The sequence below is a fragment of the Peromyscus maniculatus genome, chromosome 5 (assembly GCF_049852395.1).
Source record: "Peromyscus maniculatus bairdii isolate BWxNUB_F1_BW_parent chromosome 5, HU_Pman_BW_mat_3.1, whole genome shotgun sequence".
In the NCBI taxonomy this organism is placed as follows: Eukaryota; Metazoa; Chordata; class Mammalia; order Rodentia; family Cricetidae; genus Peromyscus; species Peromyscus maniculatus.
This window is the reverse complement of record NC_134856.1, coordinates 101686049-101699258: the sequence shown is the minus strand read 5'-3', so window position 1 is coordinate 101699258 and position 13210 is coordinate 101686049. Positions and strand designations below refer to the sequence as shown.

Below are 13210 nucleotides of genomic sequence, written 5' to 3'. Positions count from 1 at the left end.
CTCCAAGACCTTTAACATGAAGGGGTGTTGGATTTTGTCAAAGGCCTTTTCAGCATCTAATGAAATGATAATGTGTTTTTTTTCTTTCAGTTTGTTTATATGGTGTATTACATTGACAGACTTTTGTATGTTGAACCATCCTTGCATCTCTAGGATGAAGCCTACTTGATCATGGTGGATAATGTTTTTGATGTGTTCTTGGAGTCAGTTTGCCAGTATTTTATTGAGTATTTTTGCATCAATGTTCATGAGGGATATTGGTCTGTAATTCTCTTTCTTTGTTGCATCTTTGTGTGACTTGGGAATCACAGTAACTGTAGCCTCATGAAAGAAGTTTGGTAACGTTCTTTCTGTTTCTATTGTGTGGAAGAGTTTGAAGTGTATTGGTAGTAACTCTTCTTTGAAAATTTGGTAGAATTCTGCACTGAAACCATCTGGTCCTGGGCTTTTTTGGTTGGGAGACATTTAATGACTGTTTCTATTTCCTTAGGAATTACTGGTCTATTTAAATTGTTTACCTGGTCTTGATTTAACTTTGGTATATGATACCTATCCAGAAAATTGTCCATTTCTTTTAGATTTTCCAATTTTGTGGAGTACAGGTTTTTGAAGTATAACCTGATGATTCTCTGGATTTCCTCATTGTCAGTTGTTATATCTCCCTTTTGATTTCTTATTTTGTTAATTTGGATGCTATCTCTCTGCCTTTTGGTTAGTCTGGATAAGGGCTTGCCTATCTTGTTGATTTTATCAAAGAACCAACTTTTTGTTTCATTGATTCTTTGTATTGGGTCATGGAGTTAATGAGTAAGAATGATAACTCTGTTTATTAATGATGTCAAAACTTGAGGGGAAATGATTGAAAATGATAACTCTGTTCTGTTATGGTTTATTAATGATGACAAAAAGATGCACAAAAGGAAGTGAAACACATGTCCAAAACCAAAAATGATATGATCTATGTTTTGGAACATCATGAATGTATCCCTGCTAACTAAATCCTGTATAAATAAATAAATTAAAAAAAAGCACTCTGGCTGCTATTCAGTGAGGCTGCAAGATTCTCTCGACCACCATGGCCTGGCTCACTTCCTTCTCCCACTGACTCCTTACATCCTCTACAGGACCCATCCACCACTGGGGAGGGCTCCTGACAGCCTCTAGCATCTTCATGAAGCTATATTTAAGGTTGCTTTCTTCTGCTTTTTCTACATTGTGATGTTCAGGTCTTGCTGTTGTAGGAGGGCTAGGTTCTGGTGATGCCATATTGCTCTTTATGTTGTTGTATGTATTTTTGCACTGATGTCTGCTCATCTCTTCCTCTAATAGGTGCAAGAGGTGTCTGTGTCTGAGCAAGCTGCTATTGGTCCACTCTGTGCTTGTTGTGTCTGTGTCTCAGGGGGCCCCTCTGGGTCCAGTCTTAGCTCTTGGTCTAATTGGAGCTGGAAGATTCTGTATTTTCAGGAAGATGCTCTTGGCTCAATTCAAGCTAGCTGATTCTGTGACTCAGGGAGCCACTCTTGGTCTTGTTGGGGCTCTTTGTCCAGTCAGAGTTGATGGATTCTGTGTCTCAGAAAGCCTCCTTTGGTCTAGCTAGAGCTGGCAGATTCTGTGTCTCAGGAAGCCACTCTTGGTCCAATGAGAGCTGCTGAATTCCTTGTCTCATAAAGTTACTGGGGTCTCAGGCAGATGGGTATTGGGGTAGGGCATGGGTCTTGTAGATTGCAGGGTCTGATGTGGGGGGGTTGGTGGGGGAGCCTGGTCACAGGAGTTTTCCCTACTGGCCAGCAACTGGAGCAGAGAGGGTTGGAGGTTCCCGGGGACTGGCTGTGCCTAAATGTGTTTTTATAACAGTAAAATCAACCCTAACTAAGATAGAAATTGGTACCAGAGAATGGACTATTGGTTTGACAGAACCCACCATATTTGCGGGAGGATTGTGAAAGGTCCTTAGAGCTTTGGGCTAGAAAAACAATCAAGAGTTCATAGCTTAATGGTCCATTCTGTGGCATCTTGGCAGATAAGAATGTTGAGAGCAATGTAGATGACGGAGGTCTGGCCTGTGAAGTGTCAGAAGAAAGCAAAGACCCTGCTGTGGCTGTTTGTATGATATTTTGTGTTAAGAATCAGTGGTGTCTGGTCAGCTGTAGCTGAAGAATCATCTGTAATTGATTAGAGACCGATACCACTAAAGTAAAACCTTTGCTTTATTGGGACAACTAGTGCTAGTTAGCAGTGATTAAGAAGAGACCAGCATCACTGAGGTAAAATCTTCTGAGAGGTGTTTCTGCAGGGTCAGCACACAGAAGCCATGATCCAATGGTGGCTAAGGCTGAAACTTGTATTGGCAGCTGAACTTGGTAATGTGTAAGAGTCTCCCAGGTGGTACTGGTTTTGAAGGCATGAAAGAAGTCATGAAGAATAGTTGAGGCTGGACATAGTGAGAGTCCACTGGTGAAAGTGCAGCCTCAGTTACAGTAGAAGCCTGAGAATTAAAGGAATAACCGAGAGAAGTTGAGGTTTGGCACCACGTGGCAAGGTCAGAGTACCCGAAAGAGCCCAGAAGCTATTGGTGAAGGTGAAGCTCAATTGTAGCAGAGACCTCAGGATTCTGGAGATGACAGTACCATGGGACAACCACCAAGGACCGCAGCATGTGTGGCGTGGAGTGGGCCTGAGTGTATGAGATAAGCTGTCCTGTGCTGCAAACAGCAAATTTGAAGACATGGGTCTCTTTAGATCCCAGAGGACTGTGAATAGGTCTTAGGCATCAAACACTGAGACTTCTACACCTTGAAACTTTGTTTTGCTTTGATTTGACTGTAACTGTGAACTGATGCTTCCCTCTTGGAGTAAGAAAGTATTTACCTCACTTTTTTTATTTCGACAGGTGCTCACAGTTGACTTTGAACTTTTAAAGAGACTTTGGAGTTTAGAGAGACTTTAAAGTCTTAGAGAGACAGGATATTTTAGAGAGGCTTGAAGTCTGGGACTCTGGATGCTTTTTAAAGACTGAGTTTTTGAAGACTGGGTGTTTTAAGTGTTGTGATGTTTGGCATTGTGATATTAATGTTAACATGACATCTGGAGGACAGAAGGAACCAGAAAAGTTGTGGTTGGACAGTGATGTGTTTGTGGACCAGGAAGGTTGTAGTTGGATTGTGATCTGTTCATGGACCAGGAAGGTTGTGGTTGCATAGTGATGTGTTTGTGGGTCAAGTTGGCAAGTTAATTGTACTGACATGTATTCTCAACTTGAACAAGCTAGATTCATTTAAGAATAAAGAACCTCAATTGAGAAAAATATCCTGAATGGATTGGACTGCAAGCAAATCTGGAGGACATTTTCTTTATTGATGATTGATGATTGACATGGGAGGGCCTAACTCATTGTGGGAAGTGCCACTCCTGGGAAGATGGTCCTAAATTTTGTAACAACTATAACAAGACTGAGCAAGCCATGGGGAGCAGGCCAGTAAGAAGCACATCATCATGGTTTCTGCTTCATTTTCTGCCTCTTGAATTCCTGCCCTAACTTCTTTCAATGATAGACTGTGATGTGGAAGTACAAGATAAAGTAACTGCTACCCTCCCCAAGTTGTTTTCAATCATGGCGTTTTATTGTAGCAGTAGAAACATCAACTAAGACACACTGCTTTGTGATGGTAGCTTGCTCTGTTCAAGCCTATCACAAAAATCGACATTTCTAAAACTAAGAATCCCTGAGAGTCCAGAGATACTTGTTTCTTGGACTGTGGCTTAGCACCATACACATTACTCTTTTTTTTTTTTTTTTTTTTTTTTTTGGTTTTTTGAGACAGGGTTTCTCTGTGTAGCTTTGCGCCTTTCCTGGAGCTCACTTGGTAGCCCAGGCTGGCCTCGAACTCACAGAGATCTGCCTGGCTCTGCCTCCCAAGTGCTGGGATTAAAGGCGTGCGCCACCACCGCCCGGCCACATTACTCTTTATAATATCATTTTCTTACGATAAACTTATAGGATTGGCCCATTTCTGTTGTATGCTTTGGACTTTCACATTTGTTATCAGAGGGTCTCCTGAGGTATATCCTAGCTATTTCCTTGCCAGCAAGAAAGGCCCAGCATCCTTCAGCTTTTCTACAGATTAGGTCTCACTCACCTTTCCTCCCAGCCCAGCATCTCTGAGCATTTTTTATTTGGAATAAATAAAACAAATCCTTTCTTTCCTATTTCCTTTGCATGCTCTGGAGTCAGATACACTTCTTTTAGCTGTGTCTTTCCCTTCCCCTGCCCTCTTTCTCCTGAATTCTGTCTTTCCCCACCCTTCTTCTTCCTTACTAGAAAGCTCCAAGTCTTTTGGTTGGTTCCCCTCAGTCTGGAGAATGCAATGCAACTTCAATGCTCAGGCTGTTGATGAGATTCTTGCAGGATTCAGTGTATTAATGCACTCAGCACACTTTTCCACTTCAGACAAGAATTTTCACCTTGGCTCTTCCCCAGTACAGATCACATAAGACATTCTTGGGCATTTGGGACCTAAGGATGAAAATATCTCTTCATGCTTAGCATGCCAGCAGATCTCCTTTTCCCTTTGATTCTATATCGGTTGATCAAAGCAAGATATTCATGCTAAAATTCTGAAGGTCTTCTGTCTGTTAATTTGGAGCTTTTAATTGTACACAATTATATATGTATATATACCACAAGATGCAAGTTGAACTATTATTTTCCTCTGGTATTTTGATCTTGAATATACCATGAACATGGAGTGAATGATCTACAATGTTAACTAATGTTTGTTTCCTTAGTGGAGATCCTGAAGATCATTAAAGATGCAGGATTTGAGTTGACCTTGCTGAAGGAAATGCACTTGACTCCAGAGCATGCAAGCAAAGTTTATTTCAAAATAACAGGAAAAGACTTTTATAAAAATGTCTTAGAAGTCTTATCTTCGTAAGTTTCTGAAATGTGGTTGTTTGTATTGTAGAAGTGGTAATTATACACTCTAGAAACTGTGGGAAACACAAATTATTTTTTAACAACTTTCTGTCTAATTTGCCTCATGAAAATACACCTTGTTAACTTTTAAAGTTTATTTATTTTTACAATTTCTTCCCTCCTTCCTTTCCTTTCTGTCCCTCCCTCCTTCTGTTTCTTTAGTTCTTCACACTACATGTAGAGGCTGTCAGGATTTAGGTTCTTGATTATCCAATTCAGAACTATGCTTAAATCCCCTTTTTCTGTAAAATGGAGAGGAAACCATGAGACCCACTTCACAGAGGGTAAAATGACTGAGAACCTGCACCATGAATACTAAGAAAGTAATGCTCCAGATGCATCTGTTGTAGGTTACATTTCCTGGGGAGAGTTCATGATTCAGGCTATGCATTTAGAGGATGATGTGAGGGTGAGGCAGGAAAGAGAGGCAGGAGGGGCAGGAGGAAGAGGTCAGAGTGCTGTACAGATGACCAAAGTTTAGGACCAATTAGACTGGCCATACAGGTGGCTTTGCATTGAGCTGAGGTAAGACATCTTTGCACCAGCACATCTATGGAAGGTGGGTGGTCTGTGCAAGATGCTTTCCTGCAATGGAGGCAACCCCTAAAGAACTAGAGGCTGAAGGGTGGACGTGAAACAAAAGTCCTGGGTCCATGCCAATGTTCGTGTGGTCTCCAAAGCAGTAAAACTATAAATCCATTCACATTCATTTTTTAGAATTAAACTACAGCACTGAAATAACACAAAACTTCTTGAAAAAGGAGAAAACATAGGAAGCACATGATCATATTGTTAGGGAAAAAAATGTTCTGGATGGACCAGAAGCATTCTTTCCTTAGCCCTGTGTTCAATCCTTGAAGGAGCTGGCCTTCTAAAAGAATTGCTATTTGCAGGGGCATGTCTGTAATCATGGTTCTGACCAAGTGGAATGCTGTTGCAGAATGGAGACGAATGATGGGTCCAGTAGACCCAGAAGAAGCAAAACTACTCTCCCCAGATTCCCTCCGAGCCAGATATGGAGTAGACATTTTGAGAAACGCTATTCATGGGGCGTCTAATTTATCTGAAGCAGAAACCACCATCAATAATGTGTTCACAGAGGGAAATGAGGAGGACATAGAAGAACACTAGAGTATGTACTATAAAGTGTACACTTCAATGACTTTTGTTTTCTTTTTAATTTTATTTTTGATATTATAATATAATTACAACTTCCCTTTTCTCCCTCCAAACCATCCCATATACCTACTCCCACTCTCCTTCAAATTTATGGCCTCTTTTTCTACTGCTATTGCATGCATATTTGTATATACATATATATTCCTAAATGTAAGCTGTTTAGTCCATATAATATTGCTTGTATGTATGTTTTTAGGGCTGATCATTTGGCACTGGACAACCAATTATGTAGGACACAACCTCACAGCAAACTCCCTGATCCTCTGCTTCCTCTTTCACAATGTTTCCTAAGCCTTAGGTTCAAAGAGTGTTTAGTAGATGTTGGGTCTAGGCTCCATAATTCTGCATTTTGATTGGTTGTGGTTTTCTGGTGGTACATGCCTTAAATTCCAACACTAGTTAACCTTAAAGGTCTGGAGGTCTGTACAGACAGACAGGAAGTGACAGAACTGGGCAGAAAGAGGAAGTGATGTAGCTGGGTGGAGAGGAAATGAGATGGCAGAACAGAAAGGCATATAGGCATGGGTATACAGGAAGTAGGTCTCTTTGACAGAAGATCTCCAAGCGGGTAAGAATGTGGCTGGCTTCTTTCTGCTATTCTGATCTCTCAGCTTTTTACCCCAATATTTAGCTCTGGGTTTTTATTAATAAGACCGTTTAACACTTTGTTTTACATCCATCTATTGCAAAGAAAACTTTCCTTGATGAGAGGTGAAGACTACACTTATCTGTGGGTATAAAGACAAATGTTTATAGAATTGTTGTTAGGGATTATGCTGATTTAGTAAATTAATGGTTATAGATTCTCTTTCAATAACCATGACTTCACTAGCACTGAACAGTTAGCTAGGTTTCCAGTACCAGGCATTGTTTCCTTCTTAGTAAGCAGGTCTTAAATCTAGCCTTAAGGATGATAACCCTAAGGTCTCTAGCTGTGGATTTCCAATAACAAATCAATCTATGTGTGGAATGTTGTCATCACATTCCTGGGCCATGTTGATGTTCAGTGTCTACAAGAAAGTGAGGAAACTGTGAAGTAAAGAAAACCTTCCAGGAAGGCCCCTCTGGGTTAGAACAGCATACTATTTGTCTTAGTTAGGGTTTCTGTTGCTGTGATGAAACACCATGACCAAAGCAACTTGGAGAGGGAAGGGTTTATTTGGCTTACACTTCCACATCATAGTCCATCACTGAAGAAAGTTAGGACAGGAACTCAAATAGGGCAGGAACCTAAAGGCAGGAGCTGATGCAGAAGCCATAGAGGGGTGCTGCTTAATGGCTTGCTCCTCGTGGCTTTCTTAGCCTGCTTTTTTACAGAACCTGGACCACCATCCTGGTAATGGCACCACCCACAATGGCTGGACCCTCCTCCATCAATCACTAATTAAGAAAATGCCCTACATACTTGCCTACAGCCCAATCTTATGGAGGCATTTTCTTAATTGAGGTTCCCTCCTCTCAAATGACTTAGCTTGTGTCAAGTTAAGATAAAACTATCCAGCACACTGTTCCATGTTCTATTTGGCCATTTGAACACTGAGTCAAAGCATTATGTATAAAAGTAATTCTATAAATCAAGGCATGGATGTTCATGTTTTGGAAATCTGAATTTTATATATGGCTTGAGCTATGGTTGGATTAAGTATGCTCTTGCAGGCCAATGCAAATCCAATGGAATGAAAAGTGAGTAAATGCCAGAAGCAAGACTTCTTAACAGACCTACACTCAACGTATAGCTTCTGTTGAGAGTTAGTCTTTCTCCTAACAACTGTATTTGCCCTCCTTCTGTGCCAGGAGCAGCATTATTACTGATTTGGATATTTCCATTTAGTGTATAATTCAGTGCAGGACTGTGAGGTATACATATTTCGTGGGTAGGAACCAGACAAGATAATATTGAAATATACCCAGAAACGTGGGCTGGAATTTCAAAGTCAGAGATAAAGAGGCAAGAAAGAGAATTCATTTTTTTTAAGTTTCTAAGTACACACACACACACACACACACACACACACACACACACACACACACTCTTGATGCTTGTGTGTAAAGATCTTCCGTTGGATGCTACATTGCTGTGCCTTCTGTGCTATGGCTATGTAAATTACTATGGGGGTAGTATTATGAGTCTCTTTTAGACATTCAAGATTCATTTTTTTCAACTCTTGCTGGATGCTCCAGAGCTAGGTATACATAATTCTTTATTCTGAATGAGCTTATGACAGTAAGAACAGAAGACAGGAAATGCCATGTGTCCTAGGCCTTTTGAAGTAAACAGCGGTGATTTTAGCATATGCTTATAGGAAGTAGAGCAGGAAGAAGTGAGGCACAAGTTACCCAGGCAGGACACTTGGCCATAATTGATGTAAAGTATTACAGAAGCCTGAACTAACTTGGTAACAGTGAGTTTAGGATGGGTGGATGATAAAATGATTCTTAAAAGGCTGCAGTGCACATGGGGGGTTTGATAATTGGCTGCTGCAGTACCAAAGAAATGAGAAAAGACATTCTTCTGGCTTCAGCCACTGAGTAAGTAAGATAATAATTCTCAGACAGAAGATTCAAAAGAGAGAAGTCATTTAGAAAACACCATGTTTTCTGTGTTGGTTGTATTGGGTAGATGATATCCACAACTGAAGATAAATCAAGTTATAGGAGTTAGGGAGGTTTAGAATATCCCGAATGCAGTGATATCAAGAAAATGTTGGAGCATGTGCCTGTCCTGCTCATGGGACATAAGAAGAACATTACCAGAAATGGTCAGAAAGATATTTTTAATGAATTTTGGAAGTAAAGATTTTCAGGAAGCTGGAAAATTATGATTCCATGTAAGGGCAGCATAAGATGGTCTAGAATGCTGTGGTATTTTCACTTGTATTGACTTCTCAAGAGGATGACCACGGGAAGACACTAGGCTGAGTTCCCAGTGTCAGACCCTAGTCTCTGGTTCCAAAGACCAAAGAGCAGATTTTACAAATTATTGTGTTTGCCCACTTTTGCTTTTCCAGATGCCAGCTGGAATATAATTGCATGTATATTTCACCTAAGCTGAAAACCAGTCACCTGGAAAAGTAGGAGCATTGCTTGGAAATATTGCTTACTAACTAAGAAATCCACAGTTGTTTGTGGCTGAAAATTAGGGCTAAAATGCATATAATAGACTGTCTGAGGTCAGAGAGAGGTTAAAGGAAAATGTCTTTAGGAAACCATAGCATGCAAAAGTGCTAGTATGTATTGTGGAATTTATAAATTTTACAGATACCCAGAGCAGTATATATGCTCATAAAAGACATGGAAGTCCTAAATTTTCAACACTGGCTGATGTATGCACTCAGTTTAAGCAGAAAGTATAAATGTCTTGACTTACAGAAGCAAAAGTGTCAATGTCTTAAAAAACATTTAAGTACAAAAGTAATCTGTAAATATGGAGAGGTATTGTGTTGCTGTTGTTGAAGCTGGCTTTTAGAGAACACTGACACACTGATAAATACAAAGTAAATCTTCACCAATAAAAAAAAAGAACATAGATAAGTGAGAATGTATCCTATGTTCATGAACTCAAAAAACTACTATTATTAGATTGAAACTATTAACCAAAGTGATCTACAGATTAAAAACAATCCTAACAAATCCCTCCACTTTTTGCAGAGACCCTCAACCATCAAGTCACCACCGCATCCCAAGTCCAACAGGATAAAAACTTATATCAAAGATACAACCAACAACCTAATTCCAAATGCCTAGATCATAAACAAACAATAAACATAAACAATAACATAAACAATAACATAAACAATATGAAAATACTAGATAATATGTCCCCCAACAAACTACCAATCTTATAGTAATGGTCTCTAACAAGCATAACTCAGACAAAACTCAAGACATGGAACTCAAAAGAATAAAGAGTTCTAATAAACACACACAAAAGGTTCAAGAAAACAAAGAAATCCAAAAAAAAAATAAGAATTACAACCACTCCTCAAAAATTCCAAAAACTAAAAATAGAAAGAAAACTTCCAAGCTCCCTTTACAAAGCCAGTCTTAACTGTTGTGTCCAAACTATGTGAAGACACAACAAAGGAGAGTTACATGTCAATGTCCCTGATGAACACACAAGACAGTACATGAAAATGAAATGCAGACACAAATACAAAAAGATCAAACCAAGGTCATGCTGGCTTTATCTCAGAGATAAAGAAAACTCCTAGAATTGAGAAACTCAGCAAAGCTGCAGTATACTATACATGGCCTTTCTATATACCAATGGCCTTTCTATATACCAATGGTAAACTCAATGATAAGGAAATCAGGGAAACTATCATTTACAATAGACAAAAAAAATACCTTATGAAAAATCTAATCAAGTTAGTAAAAGACCTCTATGGTGAAAATTTTAAAACTGAGAAATAAGAAATCAAGGAAGACACTAAAAGATGGAAAGACCTCTCATGCTCAAAGATGAATACAAACGATACTGTGAAAAATGGCCATCTTGCCCCAAACAATGTATATATTCATTGAAATCCCAATAAAAGTCTCCATACCAGTTATCACAGAATAGAAATAACACTCTTAAACTCACATGGAAATACTAAAGATCCCCAGATAGCCAAAGTAATTTTGAGTCAAAAGAACAATGTTTTAGGCATTATTATATATCTGGTCTTAAGTTGTACTCCACAGCTATATTAATAAAAGAAACAATTATATGGTACTTGCACAAAAAAAAAAACCAGACACATAAATATCACTTGAATAGTAGATCCAGATCTAAGCCCAAGAGATCACAGAAAACCTATTTTTGACAAAAATACACACTGGAGGAAAGAGAAGCTTTTTAACAAATGATGTTGGGTAAATTGAAGGTCTACATGAAGGTGAATGAAACTTGAGTCTCAACTCTCATTCGGCACAAAAAATCATATCCAAATAGATGAAAGACTTCAATGTAAAACCTAAGACTGGCCGGGCGGTGGTGGCGCACGCCTTTAATCCCAGCACTCGGGAGGCAGAGCCAGGTGGATCTCTGTGAGTTCGAGGCCAGCCTGGGCTACCAAGTGAGTTCCAGGAAAGGCGCAAAGCTACACAGAGAAACCCTGTCTCGAAAAAAACCAAAAAAAAAAAAAAAAAACCTAAGACTGAAACTGCTAGAAGAAGGGGTATAGAGCACACTACAATGTATAGGCAGAGTAAGGAATCTTTTAACTAGTCCTCTTGGTACTCGTGAAATAAAACCAACAACTAACAAATGATATTTCATGAAATAAAAAGGCTTCTGTGCAACAAAGAAGACAATAAGTGAGGAAATAAATGTGAGGAAATCTTCACTAGCTGTACATCTGATTGAGAATTTGTTGCCAAGTATTTGTTTAGACTGTAAAGATGTATCTCTGCCTAAGGTGCCTTCTGGTTGGTTTAAATCTTAGCAAATGCTGGCAATGATGTGGGAAAAGAGGAAACCTCATTTACTCTTGACAGGAAGGCAAACTGGTCCAGCCACTGTGAAAAACAGTGTGGAGATTCCTCAAAGAGGTCGAAATAGAACCACCATCAGATGCAATTATTCCACTCCTAAGCATATACCAAAGGACTGTCTATCCTACTGCCCAGACACTTGCTCATTTACACTTATTGCTGCTTTATTCAAAGTAGCTAGGAAATGGAATCTGTAGATTTCCATCAACTGGTGAATGGATAATGACAATGTGGTATGTATACACAGCAGAATTTTTATACAGCTGTTCACAAATATGAAAATTGCAGACAAATGGGTGAAACTGGAAAAAAAAAACTGCACTGAGTGAAGTAACCCAGGTAAGAAAACAAATGCATGTTCTCTCTCATATGTGCATTTCAGCTTTATTTCATTATTTTGTGTATTCAATTTAGAGTTCCTGTAGGTGACAAGAGTTGGGAAAAGACCACTGGAAAGGGGTGCCTTAAAAGAGATAGGACAGTAGATCAGATCCTAGGTAATAGGCAAGCAGAGGGGGTAACACTGGGGTTGGAAATTTTTAAATTGAAAAAAGATGGGAAGATAGTGGAGATGGAGTGGGGAGGGAGAGTCGACCAAAATGAAGCGGTCTGAAAGACCTCCAATCGTATAACAAAAAAAAACTGCTCTAAAATTAGTCTATAATGTTGCCATTTATCTTATGAAGTATATGTTTTTTCTTTTCACAGAAGTTTGAGACGGTAATGAAGTTTTCATCAACAGAAAACCATGAAGCACAGCCTTCTATGAAAAGCAGTAACCAAAATTCCTCCAAGAAAAAGACATGTCAAAATGAAAACTTGCATGGTTATACATGGTAACAATAAAAGTCATAACACCCCTCAAAACAGGTTCATATGTCTATTTTTCAGCAAGGACATAGACGGATTATATAAAGGCAAGAAACAACAGAAGGTGAGGAGAAACACAAGCTAGAAAGAAGTCTAGTGTGTATGCAGCCTTCAGAGGAGTGACTTGGGAGAGAATACTGCAAGCTTCTAAGACTTACAAGATTTGGAAGTGACAATATCAGATCTGACAATAAATCTACCAGCCAGAGAGTCTAGGAAGGTGGAATATGGATAAAAACAGTTTTTCACCCCAATTTTTAAAGTATTTGTTTTATTTCATGTCTGTGAGCATTTTGCCTGCACACTTGTATTGCACCATGTATATGCCTGGTGCCTGCAGAAGTCAGAAAAGGGTGTCAGGTCCCCTGGAACTGGAGTTATAAGTGGTTGTATGTGGGTGCTGGAATCCAAACCTAGGTCCTCTGCAAGAGCAACAGGTGCACTTAACCCCTGAGCCATCTCCCAAGCCAGAGACTTGTTTAATTTGCAATCTCACTATGGGACTGTGCAGACCCTGCTGCTAGCTCCCTGAAGGTAGGATGCTGACACTATCTGCACAGAAAGGAACAGAAGAAGGTAGAAGTTTTCCTCTCTCGGGTGAAACTGCACGTTTCTTGCAGTGAAGGACTCCTGAGCTCACGCCCAGGTTCATGTGCAATTCCCAGCCACTAGATGTCACCTCCTTCTCAGTCCACTTAAGAGTGAGCT

At 39.5% G+C, this 13210-nt stretch overlaps 1 protein-coding gene across 2 annotated transcripts in view; it reads left to right on the top strand.

Moving 5' to 3' along the window:
- Nme8 (NME/NM23 family member 8) overlaps positions 1 to 12499 on the top strand; it is a 49711-nt gene extending 37212 nt beyond the window's left edge. For both annotated transcript variants that reach the window (XM_042278254.2, XM_006988900.4), the window contains 3 exons: positions 4786 to 4930; positions 5869 to 6107; positions 12341 to 12499. In XM_042278254.2, coding sequence (XP_042134188.1) covers positions 4786 to 4930; positions 5869 to 6106 — 383 coding nt within the window. In that variant the 3' untranslated portion in view covers position 6107; positions 12341 to 12499. The remainder of the gene's footprint in view (positions 1 to 4785; positions 4931 to 5868; positions 6108 to 12340) is intronic.
- The last annotated feature ends 711 nt before the right edge of the window (positions 12500 to 13210 follow it).